Below are 26,036 nucleotides of genomic sequence, written 5' to 3'. Positions count from 1 at the left end.
TCTTCAATCAATAGAAACATTGTTTAGTCTATAAAATGATAGAAAATGTGAAAAAAATTGACAGAAAATGACAAAAATGCTTGTTTTGTTCGAGCAACAGCCCAAATTTTATTTAAGAAGCACTTTTGATTTGTCGCTAAGATGATTAATTAACTCTCAGAGTTGTTGTTGATTTTTTTTTCAGTCAACTAATAGATTAACTGACTAATCATTTCAGGACACAATCCTGCATGCATGAATATTTGCACCACACAGATACGTCTGAACATACTTTCTTCTTTTATTATTTTCTACTTCTCTCTACATTAACTTGGTTGTACATATCTACTTACCCTAGGTTAGTTTTTGTTGTTTTCTTTCTCTTCTTTTCTTTTCTTTTTCTACTGCTTATGCTCGCTTATGAGTGTTGTGTACATAGTTATTCTTTGTGCTGTGTGTTCTTTGTAAGTTAGGTTTTTGTATTGTCCTTTTTGTTTCGCTTTTGATGAGTAATAATGTCACTTTTTTATTTATTTAAAACAGGGAGGATTCTGAATAAGCCTTTCAGACTTCCTTCCTCTCCTGCACTGAAATTACAGTTTCTTCCTATAGTATGTATTTTGTATCCAAATAATTGTGCAAATAAATTAAAAAACTAAAACTAAACATTCCCAACCCAAAACCAAAAATGATGAAATAAATAAAATCTAAAATCTGGACTAGATTAACAACCAAAAATAAAGATTACAGAAATGTAAACTATGTGAAAATCTGTGATTTCTGAAACATGTTTCTGTAATTAATGAACTCCTCTCAGTGGAGTGCTCCTTGGCAAATCATTAGGAAGATAAGTAGGATAAAGCAAAACATAAAAGCTTTTTGAAAATGTCTTTTGACTTGGGTCAAAAGACAGTCTCCAACTACACATTTCTCTCGTCCTCATTTACGTTCCCACTTAGTAATATGGATCAGAAAGGTCTCCACTAAGAGTCACCTCTTGCACCTTGTTTAAAATGTAGATGTTGCATCGCTGCCCTTACATCCTTTCTCCCATCCCATCCCATCCCTCCCTCCCCCTATGAATCGTGTTATCAGAGCACTTAGTACTGTATACTCGCCCCCCCTTTCATCACCGTGTCTCTGGTGACTCTCAGTCCCCCTAATGCCACAGGAGACATGTTCCTATGGAAACTGGCTCCAGTGAAAGTCCCAGTTTTACCAGCATGGTGACCGTTAACTGGTTTGTATTGTGTGTGTCTCATCTCTGCTGTAACACATTGGTACCCTGATGATGGATGGTTGGCTGGTTGCATCTTCCTTTTATAGATACAGCTCGGCGGAGGGAGAACTTATTTCACAGCTGTTGTTGAGGACACCTGTACGGAGACAGACCACATACAAAATATAAAAATATAATCCTCACGTTTATGAGGATGTGTCATTGCAGAGAAACAAACTCGTCATTATTTTCAGTGATTTTAAATTGAGCTTATAATGTCCTTAAAATGCATTTATTATACACAGAAATGTAAAAAAAAAAATTATTGGTTGGGTGCACACTGCTATGCTTAATCTTTTGGTTGATAGAATGATTGAGAACATGTTTTTTAACTGTGTAACCAAAGTAAACACTTTGCTTTATCTATAATTACGCTTACAAGATGTGTCCATCGTGCAGATGAAACGTAAAACCGCCACTTACACCCACGCACAACATTACAACTCTGTTCTAAAGAGCAAGGTCACACAGGCTCACTGTTCCTCAAGACATTCTGCAGAATCAAATCATCCACATCTTTAGCCTAAAAACAACAACAACTAGAAACCCACAATATAATGTTTAAACATATGAAGAGAGGAAATGTGATGAAACAATGTTGGATTAGGTTTTTAAAAAGTTAAAGAAAGGTCATGTTTTCAATTTATTAAAGTGTGCCTCCCCCGATCAACAGCTCTCTGTTCTTTTTTGAGTTAAACCTCCACTTTAGAGGCTACGTTTAGTGTTTATTTGTAACAGTGGGGACGGATCCAGATTGTTTGATTCACCACGAATAGAAAACTGTTCCATGAACGACTCTTTTGGTTCTGTATTTTTTTAAAACCACCCACATCCTAAACTATATAGTTTAGAGAATATTATAGATCCAAGATAAAACTGACTCCGAGAAAAAGTCGCAATTACAAATCTGTCTGCTACTGTGCTTCAGCACCACGGACAGAGCCATGGATTTATCAACACACGGCAGTTAGGTTGCTGATATTTCAGAGCTATGGTCGGGGCCATAGATTGTAACTTGCACAAACTTCAGTCAGATCAAGGATCAATGAGTCAGACTAGACTAACATATTCTGCCCCTGCACTATCTCTGCTACTATGGAAAGGGGGGGTGGCAGGTTAACAAGAGGGATGCATTTTAGTCGTTTTGCTAACAAGGGGGGTGGTTTCCCCCCTTATTCACCCTCAAATCCCTTACTGATCCGGGCTGATTCTGTTACTCTCTGTCTCTCTCCTGCAGTGGTCTTCTCAGTTGTCCAAGCATCACCTCCATGGTGTAGACCTGAGTCTGGCCTCCCAACCAGGCCCCATACCAGAGATCCCTGGTGCCATGGGAACAAGTAGGTCCAACAGGTGAGGGATTTATTGGTCAGCTGCCTGTCTAGGACTAATTCATTTTATTAAGTGGTCTTTGTGAGTGTTTAAAGCCCTGAATCTACTCTTAAATTTCAGCATTCCTTTGCCGACTAGATCATTTTGTATCACTGAAGTCTGAGTCCCAAACGACAAAGAAATGAGAAATAAAGGAGTCAATTCGCAGCATGATTTTGCCATCCTGGATGTATCTTATGTTTAGTTTTACTGCACACATTTGCTTTATAAAAATGATACTGGAAACATTTGGACACAGTGTCTTTATTTGATTTCTATCATATCTATTACTGCATTTAATGTGTACCGGAGTTACAGTGTCAAAGGGGTGATCTTTTACAGAAACAATTTCATCATTTTGTAATGTTGTAGTAACATGGCCGGTGAGAATTGGCTTGCTAATTTGGTGAGTTAGTCGGGATGAGTCAGGCCCGGCTCAGGGATATTTACAGCCAGCACATCCTTAGAAAGGCCAAGGCCGTCCTACACCGTCCTGACCAGGGCTTGCCTTCAGGTTGTTGTATTAATCACCATCAATACATTGGATTAGTTGTTCTGTATGCACATTTATAGCCTGGCACATTAACATAATATTTTAATTTTATAACATCTCTGCTTGTTGGGGTTTAATTGTCTCATTGTTGTTTGTATGGGTTTTCATTTGTCTTACAGTTTTGTGCAGTTGTCCCACTGTCTTATTGTCTTCTTTCTTTGTGTTTTAAAGCCCATGAATAAATTCCCTTCATGGCATAATAAAGATTGACTTCATATAGGCACTGGCTATAGCAAGACAAATACTCTCCCAAAAATGGAATTTCACCTGCAAACATCTGATCTCTTATTATCAGTCGGTTCATGAATATTTAAAAGAGAGTGTCATCTACATATAATATGCCGGTCCATCTCAAAAGGTCGTCTCACCGACACTGACTCAGATATAATCCTGTAATCTGTGATGACAGCAAATCCGTCTCACATAGGAACTCACCTTCCCGGCTGGTAATCCTCCATGTAAAGGAGAGAGACAGGTTAGGTTGATCGATACACTCAGGTGACAGCGAGTTTGGTTGGTTTGAGTGGATTGTTTGGGAGTTATATCTTTTATCACTCTCTTCACTGACAAGTTTCCCCGTAAACTGTGTGGCTTTCATTTTCCCATTTGAAACTGCTCGCATCCCCTATCTCTAATGAGTCAGCTATTATCGTCCTGTCGCTGTCTAGGAGAGGGTGCGCAGTGTCTTTGTGCATTAAATTGTACTTTGGGATGTGCAAAGATCAATAAGATTACTGGGTCTATAAAATGTTCCTTTTTCATATTGTGCACGGTACAATGTGAATGTTACGGATACCAGATTTTTGGATCCTAATCTCCCCCTCTCTGGCCTAACAGGTTCAGCAATGTGTCAGAGTTTTTACCAGAGGAGGCCCGCCAGAAGATCTCTAGCTTAGGACTCCATAACGGCCACGGTTCCCCCAGCTTGCGACTACACTCGCCCTTCGACGCGGAGACAGAAGACAGTAGGAGGAGGTCGGGAGCCTCTGCTTCCGAGCCCAGCGCAAGGGGACAAGGAGGGATGAACAACTACAACGGGAAGGTTCTGACAAGGGGCTCCGGACAAGCACGGAGCCGGTTTGTAAAGAAAAATGGACAATGTAATGTTCTGTTCACCAACATGGATGAAAAGAGGCAGCGCTACCTGGCCGACATCTTCACCACCTGCGTGGACACCCGCTGGAGATACCTGCTGCTTATATTCTGCGTCAGCTTCCTGGTCTCGTGGCTTTTCTTTGGCATTATCTTTTACAGTGTCGCCCTGGTACATGGCGACTTTGAGGAGCAACCGACGGTGAAGGGTGATGGGCTGGCGGTGGGGATGGCGGGGCTTTATGGGCCCACCTCTGGACACACATCTGGAGGGCAGCCACAAAGGATGCCCTGCATACTTCATGTCCATGGCTTTGTTGGGGCGCTCCTGTTCTCCATGGAGACCCAGACCACCATTGGTTACGGCTGGCGCTGCGTTACTGAGGAGTGCCCCGCCGCTGTCATAACAGTAGTCGTCCAGTCCATTGTGGGCTGCATCATTGACTCTTTCATGATTGGCACCATCATGGCCAAGATGGCGCGGCCAAAGAAGAGGAACCAGACCCTTATGTTCTCCAAAAATGCTGTCATTGCCCTTCGCGATGGCAAGCTGTGCCTCATGTGGAGGGTGGGCAACCTGCGGAAGAGCCACATCGTAGAGGCGCATGTCCGTGCCCAGCTCATACGTTCTTACGTCACAGCTGAGGGCGAGTACATTCCCTTGGAGCAGATGGACCTCAACGTGGGCTATGATGAGGGCACAGACCGTCTGTTCCTAGTATCCCCGCTGGTTATAATCCACGAGATAGATAAAGACAGCCCCTTGTATACTTTAAGCCGAGCTGATCTGGAGGCAGATGACTTTGAGATTGTCGTGATCTTGGAGGGGATGGTGGAGGCCACGGCCATGACCACCCAGTTTCGTAGCTCCTACGTCGCCAGAGAGGTCTTCTGGGGTCACAGGTTTGAGCCTGTGATCTACGAGGACCGTGACCGCTACAAGGTAGACTACAGTCGCTTCCACCAGACCTACGAGGTGCCGTCAACGCCCCACCTCAGCGCCAAAGAGCTCGACGAGGCCGCGAGTCGGGCCGCTTCTCCCGCCTTTGCATCTAGATCCTCGCAAGACTTGATTCCAAGGTCGCTGAGCGCCTTTTGTTACGAGAACGAGGTGGCGCTGAGCTGTGGGGAGGACGAGGACGACATCTTCGACTCCCAGATTGTGGGGAAGGAGAGGGCCGAGGATAGGAGGACTTCAGTTTCTGTAGACTTCCAAAATATGTTCCAGGACACTGCGACCATGACATCAGGCAGTCATAGCGTCATGTGTGTTATGGACATGGACAATAATCAGATGGAGTTTGACATCCTACAGACTGCCATCCCCCTTGATCCAGTGACCTATAAGAGTGAGCAAGAGACCTAAAGACTGTCATGAACTTCATCTCCAATGAGTTGGACCTGAAGACCAATTGCTTGGTGATGTGTTCAATTTTGGATTACATGTACAGAAATGTAAACCCCTTTTGCCTTGCCAGTGTTGTTTTACATTTATATTTGTTTGATTGATTCTGGAGGAGGACAGAATCTCTGACAAAGCGCTGACGGGCTTTTATCATCATTTTGTAACCAAAGGAAAGCACAATGGCAGTAAAAGTACAGAAACTTGAGTCATGTTTCGACAGTACGCGCATTTTGTATAGTTAAAGAATTTACTTTATTTAAGATCTTTCCTGTGAATGTAAACAGGAGATTTTATAGAAGCTTTAGCAGTTTTGATGTAATTCTCTTCCTTTTCTAAGAGGACTGACCTCAAGACTTAAATGGTAAATTTTTAAGATGTACTGTTTCAATTTATGCTTGAGGATCTCCGTGTTGTTCATGTCTGAAAAAGTTCCCTGCAAATTTGCACTTTTGTGAGACTGCCCAGCCAACTGTTATCAGGTCATTAAATGGGGCGTTATCAGTACACATAAGCCTCATAGATATGGGCCAGTAGGGCCCTGCTGCACCCACTAGTAGGTTTTGTCATCTATTCACATGGTCGATCACCGAAAGATGAATAAAAGAAGAAGACAGTGGTTTTGTTGCCTAAATCTAAAGAAGCCATTTTATTTGTGTTAATACGTAACATTTCATTACGTTTTACAATGTGTTAGAAGTTTCACTTTCAGTTTTACAACCTAGTTGGCGTAGTGGGCCCCTACTGACCCACATCTATGATGCTTTTAGCGACCGATAACGCACATTTAATTGCCTGATAACAGTTGAATCACGGTACTGCCTGTTTTGTTAAATCTTTTCCTGTAATACATAAAAACCTCCCTTTATTTATGTACATTAGAGAGAAACTACTGTTGTTGGTTTTTCTGTGGTGCAGTATACTCCCAGGACCATTCCAAGTGCAATCACTAAGTGTAGCAGAAGGAGTATTATTTCTGAATTTGATTAAGACTCCTGAGGACAACATCTTGACAATATCTCCTACAAATGTCTTGATTTATCGCGATTTCGGAAAACATCACTGCATTTTAAATCTTGTTTTAAAAACATTTTTTTCTTCTGCAAACAAAGCTAAGTTTTAGGAGAATGTAATGAAAACTAAACAGAATATTTAAAGAGGACCTGTTATGCTTTTGTGCTTTTTCCCTTTCCTTTAGTGCGTTATAGTTATTTGTGCATGTAAAGGTCTGCAAAGTTACTCTCCGAACTGCCTGAAACGCCTTGCTTAAAATCCCACCTTCTCTTCCATAATGTGGTGATGTCACCAAGTAACACATTTGCATGATCAAGCTCAAGGAGGTCAAACAGAGCATTTCAGACAGAGAGTGAAAAGAGGTGCTGCAGCACAGCTGGTATGAGAAAAATAAAGTGTTTAAACATGTTCTAGTAGAAACCCAAAATACAAGTATGAACCTGAAAATGAGCACAACAGGTCCTCTTTAACTTAGTATAACCAAGACCTAGATTATAGATACTAAAAAGAGTCTAACTAATATTAATCTATTAGTGTTATCAATAGACCTTTGTAGACCTTTTGTTTACTTTATGGATCAATTCAACACTTTATTCTCAGTTTGTTTCTTGCGGAGGCTGCAGCCAGTGATAACAGAAATAATACTGAGAGGTGGCTTTAATTCATGTTTGTGCTGTTGATGTTCGCCAAAGGTTCTGGAGTAGGAAAGTAAGCGGAGAGCGCCTCTCATCTATCATTTGGAAACTAGGGTGCATGAAGCCTGAAGTTTACTAAAGTGTGTATTGTCTTTGATTGCAGAAAGATGTGAAGCCACTGTAAAGCACAATAGGAAACAAAGGGATGAAGGCTGAGGAGTATAGTGTCTTGGGACAGTGGGGATAAAGTCAAGTGTAACTATTTGCAGTGAAGTGAGTACAACAAAAAAACAAAACAGTTGCCCTCTTTTGTGCAGGGGAAAGCAAAACAGCAGGTTCAGCATTCAAGGAGAAGCAGATGGTACCCATATTTACACGTCATTTTACTGACAGTATTATCAAAACGTGGCAAATTTCTCCAAGCAAACTGAAACCAACAAATGTTATAATTCCATTTGGCCATGATGTGCCCAGCAGCCATTATATGAATGTACTGTCACCTTGAGTCTACCTGCTGGACCTGATGATACTACAACACTTATTCTTTACTTTTATTGTTTGTTTTTTTTGCTGGATATATTGCTTGAGCAGGTGTGTATTTTTCTATCAATATGGCTGTGAGAGACTGACTGTAGGAAGTAGTTTTCTTTGCAAAATATCCAGGAACACATCAAGCATTATGTAATACTTTTGACAAACATACACTGCCAGTCAAAAGAAAAACATTATATTACATCCAAAGTTTACTCCATAAAGCAAATAATTCATAAATGTGATAAAAATAACTGTCATAAGTATATGTATATGTAACCAACCTAGATTAGTGGTTTTCAAAGTGGGGTCTGGGGACCCCCCAGGGGTCCTTGAGGGGGTTCCAGGGGGTCCCCAACAAAAAGAGGACTCATTTATTTTCACTATAATTCCATCTATAAATAAAACAATGACAGAATATATGACTATTTTGGTTAGGGGGTTTGTACACTTTCTGTAATAAAACGTCTAAAAGCAAAAATCCTATCAGATGGGGGACCCTAGGAAAAAATCTTATCAAATAGGGGTCCGTGGTCTAATTTGTGCCAGTTTAGGGGTCCTTGATGTGAAAAAGTTTGGGAACCACTGACCTAGATAACTCTTATTTGGCCCCTGTGACAGACAGCTGTGCTTTACTGTATGAATGTGTACTTTACAATATATTTGTTTTACATTTGATGTGTAGATACCAAGTTTTTAACGGTACAGCCGGACTGCTAGAACATTTTCTGTCAGAGTTCTGGTCAGTTTACAGATGTTCAAAGATAATTAAGGTTTCTTAGCAATTTATTTGTACTGACTGTGTTGAGTGTTCCAAACGTTAAACTTTAATGTTTATCTTTTAAAGCTCCTGAAAACTTGGTTTTAAATCTTAAGCATTTCTTGAAATGTCTGCATGTCCTGAACCCTGGTATTGTGTGTACTGACTCACTGGTAAATGTTTTACTGGGACACTTTGGGTGGGCTCTCAGATCCTGATTAGGGGACGCAGGTGTTAAAATATGTAGACAGTGTTAGTATTAAAAGTAACAAACATACAGGGCCGTATGTTTTAATATAATTAATTCCAATAAAATAAAAGGTTATGGGTACACTAGAGCACAATAGCTTACTTTTATTAACTAATTTAGGTTATTCATAATGAAATTACAATTGCATGGCTTGAGATCAACCCAAAAATGTGAAAAAAATACAACATTCAAAAGGTTTTGACTGGCAGTGTATAACAGTCTTGCTGTAATGTTGGTTTTGGATTGTATAAGAGTTCATATTTCAACATGAGCACAGAAGAGGAGCCAATTTGCGTGCAGGAGAACACCCACTGTAAATGCCATTTTGAGTAACAGACATATTTTCTTTCCTTTGCTTCCTGCTTTGTATAAATCCAATGATAAACATGCACTAAGCAAATTATTGTCCTGATTGAAATAAGGTGAGAAGAAAGTACAAAGCACTTTATTCTTCCTTGTACACCTTTTGACGTTGTAAATAAATATTTATATAATTCTGTTTTTTTCTCCTTTTGCATGTTTGGTAAAAAGATGCATAAAATGCATGCAATGCATACAAAAAAGTCTCTTTTCTAATGCAGCAGCTGAGTATTGAAGCTCCAGAGCCACTAGATGCCTCTGCAGTCATTTCTATCACAGAGAGCTTCAGCAGGAAACACTGAAACACGTATTCCCTCTAGTGGTGAACCCACAGTGTGAGGAGGAAGGACTGACTGACTTCTTACACTAGTGGGCATTGCAGTGGGTGAGGCATCTCACAACAGACAACATAATGGTGCCCTAATGAATTATCAATAAATACTGCACATGGCTGACGTTGCACTGATCTGAAATATGTTTTTATAACTCAAATTTGAGATCAAATCGTGGAAAAGTGCCTCTCTTGATATCAAACTATTGGTAGGCCTAATGATGTATACATTCAATTTGTATCTTTTTGTGAACCCTTAAGAAAATCTTATGTTGGTGGAAGAATGTGCTCTGAATTGGACTGACTTTTAGATCTACAGCAATAGATTTACATCCAATAATTTAGATTACATTTTTAAAGCAACAGTAATAAAAAGCAGGGGATTTACAGAACTATTGGTTACTGTACATATCACATGTTTATTGCTATTTACTGTTATATTAAGGCACTGAATATCATATAGAGCACCTTTGATGGAGATTTCAGTGCCCCAAATTATAATGCTACTGTAGAATTTGTGATCTAAAATTAAGGATTTGATGAGATGTTTATTAAAACACCACACCTAGTGACAATTAGCCAATCAGCTGATGCGCACTACTCAAGCTTATGACAAACACGTCAGGTCGAAACACAGTAAGCTTGGATTTAGAAAATTTGTATTTTGTATATAAATTATCACATTTGATGCTGCTTTTCCTATTCTATGGTATTTAAAAGGATTTATTCCAGGCACCCTAATCCTGGAAGAAGCCACTGGCTTCACTGTCACAAATATTTTTCCATTCTAACTAAATCAATGGAGCTTTTCTAGCTGATTTTCTGCAACACAGCCACAGTAACACACATGCACAAATTGTACAGCTGGCCAGGTTCAGACTGATACCTTTACTTATTTCAACTCAGCTTAGGGTTGGTCAAGAACAAGTACTAACCAACCTGATCTGGAGAGAAGGTAACACAACAAAGTGTCCGTGCCAGGGACATACTATAACACACCTTTTTCAGGACTCTATAGTCTTGTAGACTTCAAAACTGTTCAGATCTGAGGACTTTATGGTGAATTGGGCACCAAGGCCTGAAAAATGAGTGTAGCAAACTATTCGTACAGTGGAGGTCAGCGCCCCCTGCTGGCCAATCATCAGACACAAACAAAATGCCAAGTTGTCCAATAAGAAGCACCAACAGGTTTCAGTAATAAGATCAGAATTTCTCAAAATTGTGCAAGCTGTAGTACAGTGACCTCTTGACCTGTTGATTAAGGGCCGAGTATCAAAACCAACTGGATTATGAAAGCCGGATGCCAACAAACTGCCAGGTGTTTCCAGATGTAGACCCATTATCAGTCAATACTTTTATAAGACGATGTAAAAATTAGTTTTTCAGATAATTTATAATAGAAAAAAAAATGTAATACGACACAAGTAAACTACAATATGTGGATATGATTTGGCTTCACCAAATGGACTTTTCTTTTTATCTTAAGTCAGAAGGGATTGCCTGGAGAAGATTTTGTTCCGTGAGAAGGAACTGAGGTTGCAGACATATCTGCAGGGTTAAGATGTTGTGGTCTTACAGTTTCTCTTTGACCTTTAGTTATAGCAGAAGAGAGAAGAGGAAAAGGAAGAATCTGAGAGAGAGAGACTGAAGACACCAAACCTCCTAACATTAGACTTGCTGACAGGTGGATCAGAAGTATCTATCAGGGGAATTTGGCTCTTGTGCAGTAATTCCACTGCAAATCTCAGGTGCTGCTTGAAATAAAGAGTCCTGAGGAATTTGACAGGGGGGTTCAGAGAGGCTTAACCTCATTGCAGACAGACCCGGACTCATTGCAGCTTCTATGAGAAGTGCTTTGGGGAACATGCACTCACAGCTGTTTGCTGGGGTACTTTCCTTACATCAATATGTTAAGTATCTCCATTTTTCACTCATTATTAGTTCCCATAATTAAATCATTTCTACCCAGATTTTAATCAAGTTAAAATCATCCTGTGTCAGGCTATTAAGAGACTTCCCCTTTCAGCCCTCATGGCTGTCCTGTTTTGATCTTCCTTTAATTACATATCCTCCATCCCCGTCTGTCAGTTCGTCGCTGTTCCCATGCACAAGAACCCCACACATCGGACCTCTGAACCTCAGGAGGACTGGAGATGCATTTCTGTCGGTGGAGGAGAAGATGAAAAAGGGGGAAATGAGGAGGAAGGGGCAAGCTGCTCAGTGACCGCAGGCCTCCAGGCTATCAGCTTTTCATTAGCCGGTCAGTGAGTGAGTGAGTGAGCGGCTGTGATCGGTGGAATGGTAAAATAGGAGAAGCCATGCTGGGCCACGTCGGCTATTAGGGTGATTTGGGGGCTCCCACTGACTCCCATTGTGCATTGTCTCCGAAAGTGAGCAACCGAGGCTCAACAGTGAGTCTTTGTGTGGGACATTTAAATGCCTGTTAGCATGCTAATTATGGGATGTGTATGTCTGTGTGTGTGTGTGTGTGTGTGCCAGTGTGTGTCCATCATCTTCTCAACCTTTCCGTGATTTACACTCCTCCAATTCCTCTTCTTGTGTCACATCTTTACTATCTTTCCCCGAGGCACTAATAATGCACCACCGATGTTACTGTTTTACCCCTTTTGTTTCCATTTTCTTCACTTCTGTCTTTATTTCTATATTTGTGTGCTCCCAGTGTCTATTTATTTTTTATTTTTATGAATCAGCTGCTTCTGATTCTGCTATGCTTGGATCCGTCACGCTTTCCCTCCGACATTTAAACATGAAGCCTCTCTCACAGTCAGTGCGGGACATTATCCTCACATTTAGCTGTGGAAAACCCCCATTTCAGACACGCCCCTCTTGCTAAACTCTTCAGCCATCTTGAGCCTGTGCTTCGTTTTCACCTGTCTCTCTCTCTCTCTGTTGCGGTATTAGAGGTGTACGATTACAGATTCCAAAAATATTTTTGGCCAAAGAAGAAAGTCATCCTGGAAGGGAGAAGAGCGAGGCTGGCAACCGGCTTTTCAAGAGTTGGACACAACAACATGGAAACCTCTCAAACACGTTACAATGAATCCATAAGAAATAGTGGAAGGTGTCTCTGTTATTTTGACCACCACTGCGTTGGAATGCATTATATTACACATGTGTTTATTTTATTGTGTCCACTCTGTCTAAGCTTGAATGGTAGCCGGGTAGCACTGTGAAACTCACATTGTGCATCTTTTATGTTGCTTTATTAAAACAGGTTTGCATTTTTTTTTTTTTAAGTTAAACTGAACCTGGGAAGCCATCCAATAACACACACACACACACACACACACACACACGCACACACACATACACACACACACACACACTAAGGGAACCACTTGAGGTTAGGTGTGCTATACACTTGCAATAAAAGCTAAGCAAAAGCATAGACCGTATATAAGAAGAGAACGTAGTCACCATGACGTTACAACATCACCCATCGGTTTGTGGACTGCAATTTTGAAGCCTCGAGTTCAGCATTTTGGTCGTCGCCATCTTGGTTTTTCGCAACCAGAGGTGACACAAGAGGGTGGAGCTAAGTACAACCAAACGCTGAGTAAGATGTTTTTAGTTTTTGTCATCACTATTATGTAGTCATATTATTTCTGTATATTAATCGTGTGTTCTCTTTAACATTGTGAAATTTTAACACTATTTAGGTGGAGGCTTCAGATAAGCCCAGTGGGTTTTTTGCCTCTTCCTGCACTGTATAATATGTATTTTTGTTATGTTTGTGTAGTCTTAATTTGTGCAAAATAAATAAACATAAACAGGAACAGAAAACACACTGTGAAAGGGTTAAGTTCTACGACGAAAACACCCCAGACTGGACAACGCTGTAGTAGCAACCATCACAAGGTAGCCACGCCCTAAAGCACACCCTGCTTTATGGTCTATTTGACTCTTAATGGGACCTTAATTTACTAAATGAACATCATGCTGTATTGAAGAAGACTTGAAACTAGCGATTGAGACCATAAACTCATGTTTACAATGTTTCCTGAGGTAATAAATCAAGTGAGAAGTAGGCTCATTTTCTATACACTCAGACTTCTTTTTGCAACCAGAGGAGTCGCCCCCTGCTGGCTATTAGAAAGAATGCAAGTTTAAGGCACTTCAGCTTTGGCTTCACTTTTCAGACCCGGAGGTTGCCCACTGAGCAAAACATAAAACATGTATAAATAAATCCATGCCAGACTACATTCAAATATCTTGATTTCACGTTTACTCCTTTAGGAAGCAAAAATCATTCTACAACCTGAAATACAAACTCTGCATGTCTCGTCATCCAGCCACATTCAAACTGAATTATATAACTGAATTTTATTTTAGGACAGGAAATGAATGTTTTTTTCCTCAGAGAGCTGTGCTGAATAGTCTCTTTATGATTAACAACAAACACATAAACTCTGTTCAAGCACTGTTAGAGACCCGTTAGCTAAAACTGTAATAAGGCGTTTCTATCTTAAGTCTCCATCTCTACAGCGACCGCTTAATGTTGATGGATATCCACATCCCATTCAGATGAATAGTAAACACTTTAGGGGTCCATGTAGGTTAGTGTGTCGACCAAACGAATCAACAGGCTTTAATGTAACTTGATGTCGTTTAAATGGAATTATCTTAACTGATCAAGAGGAAATACAAGTGAACAGACACAACACTGAACAGCGTCTCTCGCTGTCGACGACAAGGGCGGCTTTGTTTGTTGGGCCTGATAACTTGAACCTTTACACTGATGTTATTTCTGATCTGGGTGCTCTAGACTGAATGAGAGTAATAGGGTTACAGCCAGGTGTTGAAAATAAAAAATGTCCATCACTCAAGCTGACGTAAATGACAACCAATGTAGCAGTAGAGTATCTCTACAGTGTAAAGTTCTGCTGCAGTATTTTCATGTTGGTAAATGGGTCATTCTATAATTGGGGGTCTATTTCACATGAACAAAATTAACAAGGTAATGTGCTTTCTCATAAAAACTATCAGTGGTTTAAGTTCAAATATTCCTTCAGTGTAATATATTAACTATTGCAAAGCTTAAACATGAACTACTTGTTTTTATATTTTAAGGAAAAGGATATTTTCCCATTGATCCCAGTAGGGTTACGTCAACTATGGAGTCATGAGTTGGCTCTACCCTGGGTAACTTAGTTTCCCTATTTGAATTAAAATCATAAAAGAATTGTAAACCATAGCAATGCACCCAACATAGTTGACAGTCCATTAATATACTCCTTGGCAATGTGCTATTACAGATAAAACATTTTTTTTAAATGAGAGGACACCAGAATGTATTTAAAATTTAGAGTAATTACATCATGTGATGCTGGTCATATGGTTTTGGGACAAACCATTTTTTAGTTGCAGGGGGATGTTTTGTTAGTGACATAGTTGACAGAACCTTTGCAGGCTTAAATAAACAGAGATATTTATTATAATTTTAAGTTTTTATTTTCAGTTAAACATTTTTTAAAAGTATTTAGAATTTTAAAATAAATATCATATATAAGTTATTTAGATAATAATGCTAACTTTAATGGTTTAAAATCATTCTGAGGCTGAAGATCCACTCAATTGAAAAATGGACATTGCAAAAACTGTCAATTTAGGAACATCATGACAATTTCAAGCTAAATGAAACATAATGTGCACAAAATGTGTGTCTGATCATATAATATGCGTTACTGTAATCTGTAAAATATGATATTTTTGTAGAAAAACATATGGATGGATATGGACAATAACCCCAAATAGAGAATATAAGAAACTCATATATTTGCTATATTTGTCTATCCATGCAAATTCATATTATATGTACCCTAAACTTAAGAGAGCATTTGGCAGCCTTCCTCAGCTTAACTGCAATGCACTTGTCTAATCATACTTTTTCAATTTGAATGGATGTTTATCAGTAACCTTTTGAATGTATGATCTCTGTAAATTATCTTGTGGTATTGCACGAGATGATTATCACAAGTGCTCTCTTTGAACTAGGTCATTAATCGTAACATTTTGTACTCTCTTTGTGAAATCTTCTTAAACTTTGAGAACAGATATGGTTCTTTGTTGTACTTTAATGCCAGAAATAAATGTTCATTATTGACAGCTCTAATGGGTAATAAGCGTTTTAAATCTTTGAGCGAGTGTTGCACCTAAAGGCACTGCATGCATGTGACTTTCTGTTTGTTTGCCTGTAAAGCAGTTGAGTATGCAGCACATGTTTGCAGATGCATTTCTGCAAGTAGTTTGCGTGTCTACCTGTATGTTTTAGTTATGTACTTCTGTGTGTGTGCGTGTGTTTGTGTGTGTCTATGCGAGCAGCTGTGGGCCCTGCGTTTGAACTCTAGCTCACATGGGCAGAGCGAGGGAGGGCCGCAGGGTGAGAAGGCGATGGGAGAGGGGACTGATGTCCGACAAACTCGCCATCTCCCTCTCCCCTTTCATCTCCTTCTCCCAGCGTCAAACAACGAACTCTTTCATTCGGGCATCTTTGCGGCCAGCCGCCCCCAGACCCTCGAGGCCCCCACCCGTTCACGCTGCTTAATTCAATGTTCCGAGAAAAACTCATGATTGGAAAGTGACTTTTTTTATCCTCCTCCTTTTCCATATCTCCGCCTAAGAGGCATCACCCCTCTTCCTGTTCTCCCTCTCACATCAAAACAGCTTCTGTCCTGGAAACACAAAGGAAGTAAAACCCAGGTCAACCAGTGATGGTGAACAGCACTTCCAATCAGCATTCAATGATTGATACAATGGAGATGCCACAACGTTACATTACTGGCATGAAAACAGTATTATAATGCTTATAGTAGTACTAGGGCTGGACGATATGGAGAAAATCAAATATCAGGATATTTTTAACCAAATACTAGGGCTGTGTATTGGCAAGAATCTGGCGATACGATACGTTCATGTATCATGATACAGGGATTACGATTCAATATAATGCGATATATATTGCGATACTGTAAGCAAGGCGATATATTTGCGATTTCTTTAATCTAATTTTTGTAAAACTGTCATAGAATAAAGAACACACCACCATATGCGTAAAATCTGAGTTAAAAAAGTTTACGTTTTTATGCAATCAGAACAGTGGGATCTGCATTTGCATTTATCACAGTCCCTGTAACATCCACTTTTAGGGCGTTCATACACTGAGGGCACATCTCTTTGCAAATGAAATGAAGTATTGACTGAGTTAATCTTTGCATGTAAACTATTAATTCAAAATCGATACTGTGTTTTTGAGAATTGATACAGTTTCACAAAACATAATTTTGCGATATTTGATTTTTTCGATATTTTCTTACACCCCTACCAAATACCTCAATATATTGTGACGATATTGTAGGGTTGACCTTTGGTGCTTTTATAAAATATTTACACAATGAGATTTTTGATAAATAATCATCAGTAATGTGGATATAATGACTAAGTGGGTGAAGGCAAATAATAGAACAGCTAGAACAGTCTGCTAAACTACTGTAATGCACTAAATGCAGCCTTTCAAATGAGTAAAAGACACTTCCAAAATCTTAGACAATATCTAGTCTCATATCACTATATTGATATAATATCAATATATTGCACAGCCCTACATTGAATGCAACTTTGGTCTCTTTTGAAGGACCAGAATTCACTCATCCTGATATAAGGAATGAGAATCAGAAACTCATCTAAGGGTTCATCCGTTGATGATGTGAATAACTCAGACCAGCTCTTCATTTGCACAATGACATAACTAAGTGACAATAATGACCTTCTTCAGTTCCTTTAGTGCAACATTAACTCAAAAGTGAGTTCATTCCAACCGTGTACACTTAGGATGCCAACCCGATATACCCAACCAAACAATCTAAAAAGCAAGTTTCTACTCCACTTGTATGACTCAGAGAGTCTTAAAACAAAAATGATTATATAGACAACAAGTAAACAAAATATATATAGAAATACAGTAACAATACTGTCCGAGAAACATGACAGAAAGAAGTACAAAGCGAAATAGACTTACTATAGCAACTTCAAAGCACAGTACAGTATTTTTCTTCTTCTTCAAAACTACCCATAATCAATACAGCAAGACACAAGCATAACCGGAACTATTATGAAACCATTGGGCTGACGTTAACAAGCAATGATGACCTAAGCTGGCAATTTCTTTACTTTTCAAAGAAAGTTCTTCCGTGATCAAAATCTTGATTTTCCCTGAAAAGACTGTAAATAAGCCGTTCACACTCATTTGCCACTTCATTAGGTACACAATTACCCCAACTGCAGACTAATACAACTGTCCTACTACTTTCATGAAAGTTATAATGTTAATGTTTTCTTGTTGAAACTGTTTTAGAGAGGTGTTATTTCAACATTATGGTCATTTTGGAGGCTGTAGTTATTGGTGCCGTGTCTTTAGAATCTAGCAAGAGTACGCTAGATTAAAAAAATTAACCAACCGAAAAACCCAGCCTAGTCTTGCCAACTCTTTGCCAATGAAAGTAGCTGGCAGCATTAACTCCAAAAGTCCCTAAATCTAGAGAGAAAGTCACCAAGTTGGCAACACAGACAGTCCGTCCCTTCAGGCCTTCCTCCAAAGCCACTCCCTCCAAAACTATCAGTATGAAAGCAAACAACGAACATGACTATTGTTGGTACTCACAACGTCACTCCAGCAGAGCGCAGAGTGCGCGCAGGCAGACGGGCATGTAGCCGTCCAATCATTTAATTTCATCAACGATAATGTAGATAAAGTAAAAGTATACTCATCGTGCATGATTTAGGATGTTTTAATATTGTTTACTGTTATATTATCGGTTTATTAATAGTGATGCATGATAATGTGCAAGCAACATTTAATTTTGGACAAGGTTAAAACAGTTCGAATTACAATTTGATATACTGTCAGATAGTTTGAAAGCATCATATTTCATAAAATGATCAGGTATTAGGAATAGGTATTAGTTGTTGCGAGTGGTATATTATATTGCATTATTGTTGCTCAAGCATTAATTTATGCATCAATGCATCATATTTTATAAGCTGATTATGTTTCGTATGATTGTTCCCAGCAAAGCAACAGTTGTCAAATATATAGTGAAGTTAAACGCACAATATTTCCCCCTTAAAGGGACAGTGTGTAGGATTTGGCGACATCTAGGGGTGTGGTTGCAGATTGCAACCAACTGAGTGCCTACCCCTCCACTCACTCCTCCCTTTCCAAGACTGCAGCAACGTGAATCGACGAGTGTAAAACTGTGGTAACGTTGCTCTCCTCGCTCAGAGGCCATCCTTACCATAATAACACTACTTTAGGAGCAACGGAAGTCAGACGTCGGCTGGCAGTACCATGTTTTAGCAATCTGCGGCTCACGTTACCGCAGTTTCACAAGCATGTCAAAGAACTACGGTGGCCTTCAGGTAACATAAAAACGTGAAAGGCTCTCTCTAGAGTCAGTATTTAGTTTGACCGTTCTGGGCTACTGTAGAAACATGGCAGAGCAACATGGCGAACCGCATGAAGATATGAAGGGCTCATTCTAAGCTAATGAAACCACAACGATTCTTAGTTTCAGGTGATTATACACTAATGAAAACATAGTTATGAATATTATATTCCATTTCTGCTAATAGTTCCCCCGAAATGTTACGCACTGTTCCTTTAAATGTAGCAAATAAGCAAAAATATAAAGAAGCACAAAATGGAAATTCTCTAGTGAAGTACAAAACTCAAAGCAGTACTAAAGTACAGCACTAGAGTGAATGTACTCAGTTACTTTCCACCATTGTTTGCAAGTATGTAAAGTGTATCTTGTTGATCTCAGCTACCAGGATGTCAAGCCAAATTAGACATTTAATGAGAATTTTGTTTTGTGTCCAGAGGGGAAAAACAGCCTGTGAGAGAATCATTAAGATCGAACATTTTTAGAGAGGAACATCAATGCTGTGTGATGATGTCCCAAACAGCAACCAGCCAGACATGCAGCAGAAACATCCTAACAAAGGACACCCTTGTTCCCAGCTGAATTCTTGAACATCATTTTCTGCATTTTCCTGCAAATGACTCAATCTCCACGTCCCTCGCCTCTCATTCCGCCCAATTATCATTTTTCAAGCATGTCCCCTCGTCCTACAGAGATGGGTTGTTTGGGGGTTTCCAAATCTGGCCATGAAATCTTCTTATATGATATGTGAGGGGTTTTACAGCCAAAAACACACAAACATACTATACACACATTCAAACTGCATGGTAGATGAAGAGAGGTAAGAGAATAATGTGACTGATTTTGCTCCGAGAGGGAGACAGGAGACAGTTGTGAAGGATACAAGGCATCATTGAGGATTCTCTCTTTTCTCTTATTCTTCCTGAATCGTCCCCTTTTTCCCTTTCGCCTCTTGTTGCCGTCACAGCTGCAGCAGGGCTCAGCAGCCCCACAGCTTTAAGAGCCAGTCTGGGTTGATGCAAAAGGGTGCGATGCTTGTCGGTGTGTTAATGGCTGCTCAGTGCATCTGTGGCCATGTATATGTGTATAAAAAGTTATCAATGTAAACCTGAATTGATGGCTCCAAAGGTCAAAGGTCATGTGTAGCTGAAATATCTCGACAGAGCGTTCACATCTGTGACAGATGATAGTAAAACACTTTTCATAAACACATTTTTTGCACACAGGAATCTAATCACAGCCACCTGACGTACAGCGAGATTTATTCTCTATAATGTTAATCCATAAATCTTAACAGTACTACTACTGTTCTATCATGGCCCTATTGTTCATGCTTGAACTTCAACTTAATGTAACTAAGATGCATGCAGCCATTCACTTAATCTCACGGGGTGATGCACTGTGCAATCTTATGTAATTCACTTACTTATAACCAAATAACCAAATTGCATCAAACTGTTTCAAGCCAAAGACCAGCATACGATTTAACAAGACTAAAAGAGTCTACAGTCGTGCTCGCAGCTCTGTGAGGCTGCATTTAGGCATTAGCGGTGCTGATGTTTAGCAGGTATAATGTTTACCATGTTCGCCATCTTAGTTTAGTGTGTTAGCATGCTAATATTTGCTAATTTGCGCTTCACGTCGACTTTGTTTTGGCCAACAAGTTGCACCTGAACACACCGCGAAGACTACAGCCGAAAGCCAGTTAGCACGGACGTGTGTGAGATAAAATAACAGAGAATCTCTCTGAAAAAAAATGGCAATCAATCTGACAGTGGTGGAACCAAAGAGGGGAACGACCATCCCTAGAGCCATGCAGCCATGTAGTATAGCCAAACACTACCAGGTGATAGATTTGCAGCTCATCATTTCTCCACCCCCAAAAAAACAATACAACATAGGTCTGTGCAGTTAATCAAATTTCAATTACGATTTTGGCTTCCAACAATTATGAAAACAAGATAATCGCCGTTTTGTCTTGTGTTATAAATCCACCACACCCCTTCCCTTTACAGCTCTTACTGCTCTTTCGCCTAGTGGTGCGCCACAACTGGCTCTAGGTCGGCTTGGAAAGGCCCGGGGGTGAAGGTTGGCGCTTTACAGCACCACTCACCCGTACCTCACCCGGACAAAATGTTCTTTCTAAATGCATGATGTTTCCAACGTCAATGAGTTGGCCACGTGCGATTCACGTGCTCACGTGCCTGCACTACGTGTTGATTAATCACAATCTCAATATTGACCAAAATAATCGTGATTGTGATTTTTGCCCTAATCGAGCAGCCCTAATACAACAATCAAGAAATTAGCTCTTATTCATATTAAAAGTACTTTTCCACAAACTTACCGAGGAAACCCAAACATGCAACAAAACACTGTAACTCTAAACACAGTATGATGAACAATAAATGAGCTTAATACCAACGGCCTCCTGAGAGTAAAAACAGGAAAAGCCAAGTTCTCAAAAACAAGTAGCAGGATGATTACAGAATAGCAGCAGAGATCAGCTACAGGTAACTAAACTCTCTCTCTCCGTCTCACCTGGGACCCTTACCCCAATACCCCCACCCTCGCCCGCTCCAACCACATCCCCCACCTCAACCCTCATATATCAATTTCCTTTAGATGTTCCCCCTCACACAATTGAAGTAACTAGAGTCTTTCCTTCGGCTGGCCAGTGGAGATATGGAGCAGAACGCACAATGGGCTATTCATTAAGGTAGCAACACACACACACACACACACACACACACACACACACACACACACACACACACACATACAAATGTCTTACCCCCATTCATCCCCACCCGTAGCAGCACCGTCCATCACACACATATTTACCAACCATGTCCTTTTGTAACATACATGCATGCACGTGCAGGCATACAACACACAGACGCACACACACGCACACGCACACGCACACACACACTATCTCACAAAACCACACAAAAGCCCATGCAAATACATTCACATACACACATATAGCACACACACAACATCCCACCTCACTCCCCAGCTGCAGTGAAAGCCCTTCCAAGTTCTTGCCAACCCCTCACACACACACACACACACACACACAGAAAGACAAGGCGAACACAAAGGAATAGGAACTTTAGTGGTATGAGCACAAAGCCAGGATTCACAGACGTTCAAGAGGGGGACCTATTTAAATGTGACACAGCTGTGCGAATTTATTAAGACAGATGGACAGAGCGACAAGATCAGGAAGGCTCAATTATTTTTATTACCTGTTTGAAGATTCCTTGACATTTTAATTGGGGATTATTTATCACCAGGGAATAATCTATAAATTACAGGAGCTTTCAGTAATTACCTTTCATTATACGGTGGGCTCCTAAAATGCAGAGGTGGTCTGATGCTTAAAAAGAACAAGGAAACTGGGTGCAATCCCCTGAACAAGACTGTGAGTCCCTACCAGCCCTGGTTGTGTCATTGTAAGGCCGACCCTGACCTCTGACCTCCCTGCAGGGTAGGAAATCCATCAGTATCTTATTATTACCGCCATTATTCCAGAGGAACTCAAGCTTCAATGCTGCTTTTATTTCAACCTATAAGACAGAGTTGATTACGTTTATAATAACTTAATAACTGCAGCCCACTGGATCCTGCTGCAAGGTTGACTGATTCACTTCAACGAGCAAATACGGACACACCTGCTCCGTCCTGCACAGGTGCATGCAGGGAGAGAGAGAGAGAGAGAGAGAGAGAGAGAGTGAATGAGAAAAAAATAGAGTGTCACAGAGGGCTAGAGGGAGAGTGTGTTTGTGAGGAAGTAAGCGATATAAACAGCTTTCAAATGATACGGTCTTTTGACAACACCACACTAACGTCATTCCCGGGTCAGTTTAACAGAATCCTGTCTGTGGTGAGCCAGCAGGAATGTGTTTGTGTGAAACAGGCAAAAAAGGACGATCGCCTCATCTTGGCGTCTACGCTGAAGAATGCTGCCCCTTGCTTCATAATACACAATATAACACACTTAAATTTGGATTCGAGATTCGTGGAAACGCAGTTTTTTTTTTCTTAAACGTAAAACTTCATATCAGCCACATAACGAGATAGAATAAACAAAATAACTTTATATAGTTCAAAGAACAAGAAGTAACATAAATGACAATAAGGGCTGTTTAAACATGTAAGATTTTATCTTTTTTATGTGGTTGTGAAATTAGTTGTAATTCCATTTTATATACATCTATATATATCTATATATATAGATATATATACTGTATATAAAATGCATTAACGCAAATCTGTTTTAATGCCGCTAATTTCTTTAACACAATAACGCAATCAATCTTTCGCAGGTTGTAGTAGACTCAGTTTTAAAGCAAAGATGAAGGTGAAGAAACTGGTATCATGAAACTAGAAAACCTAAGGAATCCATTGGTACCAGCCATGTCATACTAGCTTGTCGCGAAGGACGTTACATTTTTATTTATTTTTTTTCAAAGGGGTCCCCTTGACCTCTGACCTCAAGATATGTGAATGAAAATGGGTTCTATGGGTACCCACAAGTCTCCCCTTTACAGACATGCCCACTTTATGATAATCACATGCAGTTTGGGGCAAGTCATAGTCAAGTCAGCACACTGACACACTGACAGCTGTTGTTGCCTGTTGGGCTGCAGTTTGACTTGTTATGATTTGGGCATACTTTTTTATGCTAAATGTTGTACCGGTGAGGGTTTCTGGATAAGAGTATTAAATACTTGACAAATTTCCCTTTAAGTTACATTTTGAACAGATAAAAAATGTGTGATTATATTTGTTATTAAACACAATTAAATATTTCAATCGATTGACAGCCCTAATGTGTGTATGTATATATATATTATTTTACTATTTTATTTGGTTTTATCAGGCCTAAATTTAGGCATTATTTCCTTTAATTCAAGTGTGCCAGTATCTTTTTTTGTTTTTGTTACATTTTTGCAAACTTGTACATTTATTTAGTCTATATTTGTGTGTTGGTCCCTAGTTGTTTAACAGAGAGTGACATCACCTGTCACCAAAGATCAGCCAATAGCAGACAGTCAGTTCAGTACCGGTATTTTACTAGTAGATGATTGGGTTCACACATGTTTTGGATTTTGTTACAATTAAAAGCTCAATATTTACTTATCATATACTGTATAATATCTATTTCTGTTTTAACTTGGGTTTTTTTTGGAGTGTGTTAGCCCTGTAAAACATTGTGTTGTTAGAAGAGTCCCTGGTAGTTGGCTCTGAGATCAAACTTGGGTCCTGATCCTCAGAAATATAAACTAGGAATACATAATATTCAACAGGACTGTAAAAAGTCAGGTTATAGAGAGGGGTGATTGTGTTTGTGTGCGTGTGTGTGTGCGTGTGTGTGTGTTTGTGTGTGTGTTCACAACAAACTACATCATCTCTGTCACATGACAGGACAAGTTCTTATCATTTTGACTGCCTGTCTGTGTGGGTTTCTTCTTTGGGGTCTTTGTTTAAGTTGTAGCAAATTAGTTCAGTCCATTAGAATTATCTTTATCTTCTGGTGTCTTCAGTGCAGCAAAGTAACAAAAACTCTTAAATGTGCAGAGTGAGCCTCAATAGTTGCACCGGTTGTAAGTAAGAATCAAAGCAGAACCATTATTGTCATGAGTTATCCATATTTTTGGTTCTTTTATCACTTTTAAACATACATTTACATGTGATCAGGGTTTCTCATCAACCTAAATAAGTTTATTCATTCCAATAATATAAAAATGTAACATAGTATAGTATAGTATATTATTTCTTAAAAATCTACCAAAAGGCCGGATCTTGTATCATTTCACTGAGACCATTTTTTTTTAAAGTTTTGTATAGTTTAGTATTTTGAAAGTTGTTTTTTTCTTTTAAAAAATGAAAAATGAAGTAAAATATTACTGTAATTATTTTAGCACAATTGTACATGTTATAATGAGTAGCAACCAGCTGTAAGAAAAGGCTTTGAATACATTGTTTCCCTGTAAAAATAAAATAATAATAATAAAAAAAATAACGACCTTAAATAACAGACGCATTTATAATGTTTTGGCTTCTGGCAGCCTTTCTAATATAAAACACTTTTCTATCAACATTTGTAGCACTGAGGTTTTAAACAGCATTATCATACACACACACATTATTTTGTTTCTAAATGTTTCATCTATCTTTATTCGCTTAATTAAATTTCTCTGAATACTAAAGTCTGCAGACTGTCCAGTGATCCATCATTTTTTCAGACAGAGGAGGTTATGTATTCAGGAAATTATTAAGCAGGAATAAATGTAGTCTTTGCTTTTCTCAGGACAGAACAAATAATACAAAGTTTATTTTAAAAATATAGGCAAATTTTGAAGAATTTTGAACCATAAAATTCGACCCAGTCCCTGTCTTAATTAACCAACCAGCACATTTCTCTCAAACATAGAAACATGTGTGGCATTAATTGACATTTTTGAATTCATAGCAATGTTAACTTTGTTGGGCCTTCATTATTTGCGCACAAACACACACACACACACACCAAAACAAGCACTCACGTCAAAACCGAGGACCGGGCCGCAAATCCCCCGGAGTGTCTCTGTGAAGATGCCCAGGTTTAGAGCTCCAGGAGCCGGACAGTCCCACCGCAGCTGCCCGGGGCTGCGTCGCTGCGCTCCTGGAGCATTTTATCTCTTTATGTCAGAGTTTGTTGAGACGCGGACAAAGAGTGACGGTAGAAAAAAAGGGAAGACACAAGCTTTTTTCTTCTTCTTCTTTTCTTTTCTTTTTTCATAAATGCACAGAACTGCTTTTTGTTCCACACTTTTTTTTTTTTTTCATTTCATTTCAGGGTGGAAGGGGGTGCTCGTTTTGATCACATGATTACAATTCACCTGAGATGAATGAAAGACTTTATTTCGACCATAAAATAACTAAAAACAGATCCAAAATAATAACAAACAAAACAAGAGTAATAGTGTCCGAAAAGGAGTAGGTAGAAGTCAAACTTATATTTCCCTATACC

The 26,036-nt window shown here is 39.5% G+C and overlaps 1 protein-coding gene and 1 long non-coding RNA gene across 2 annotated transcripts in view; one reads left to right on the top strand and one right to left on the bottom strand.

The window, feature by feature from the left end:
* Nucleotides 1-6,907, top strand: part of LOC119502369 (ATP-sensitive inward rectifier potassium channel 12-like) — a 10,988-nt gene extending 4,081 nt beyond the window's left edge. Inside the window, exons 2-3 of the mRNA XM_037793310.1 lie at nt 2,496-2,608; nt 4,017-6,907. Coding sequence (XP_037649238.1) covers nt 2,586-2,608; nt 4,017-5,637 — 1,644 coding nt within the window. The 5' untranslated portion in view covers nt 2,496-2,585 and the 3' untranslated portion in view covers nt 5,638-6,907. The remainder of the gene's footprint in view (nt 1-2,495; nt 2,609-4,016) is intronic.
* LOC119502370 lies at nt 173-26,036 on the bottom strand. The gene is made up of 2 exons (XR_005210053.1): nt 25,570-26,036; nt 173-1,355 (listed from the first exon to the last, which is right to left on the bottom strand). It is a non-coding gene; the product is annotated as an uncharacterized LOC119502370 (long non-coding RNA).

Source organism: Sebastes umbrosus, chromosome 14 (assembly GCF_015220745.1).
Source record: "Sebastes umbrosus isolate fSebUmb1 chromosome 14, fSebUmb1.pri, whole genome shotgun sequence".
NCBI lineage: Eukaryota > Metazoa > Chordata > Actinopteri > Perciformes > Sebastidae > Sebastes > Sebastes umbrosus.
This window is presented reverse-complemented; position numbering and strand designations above follow the sequence as displayed.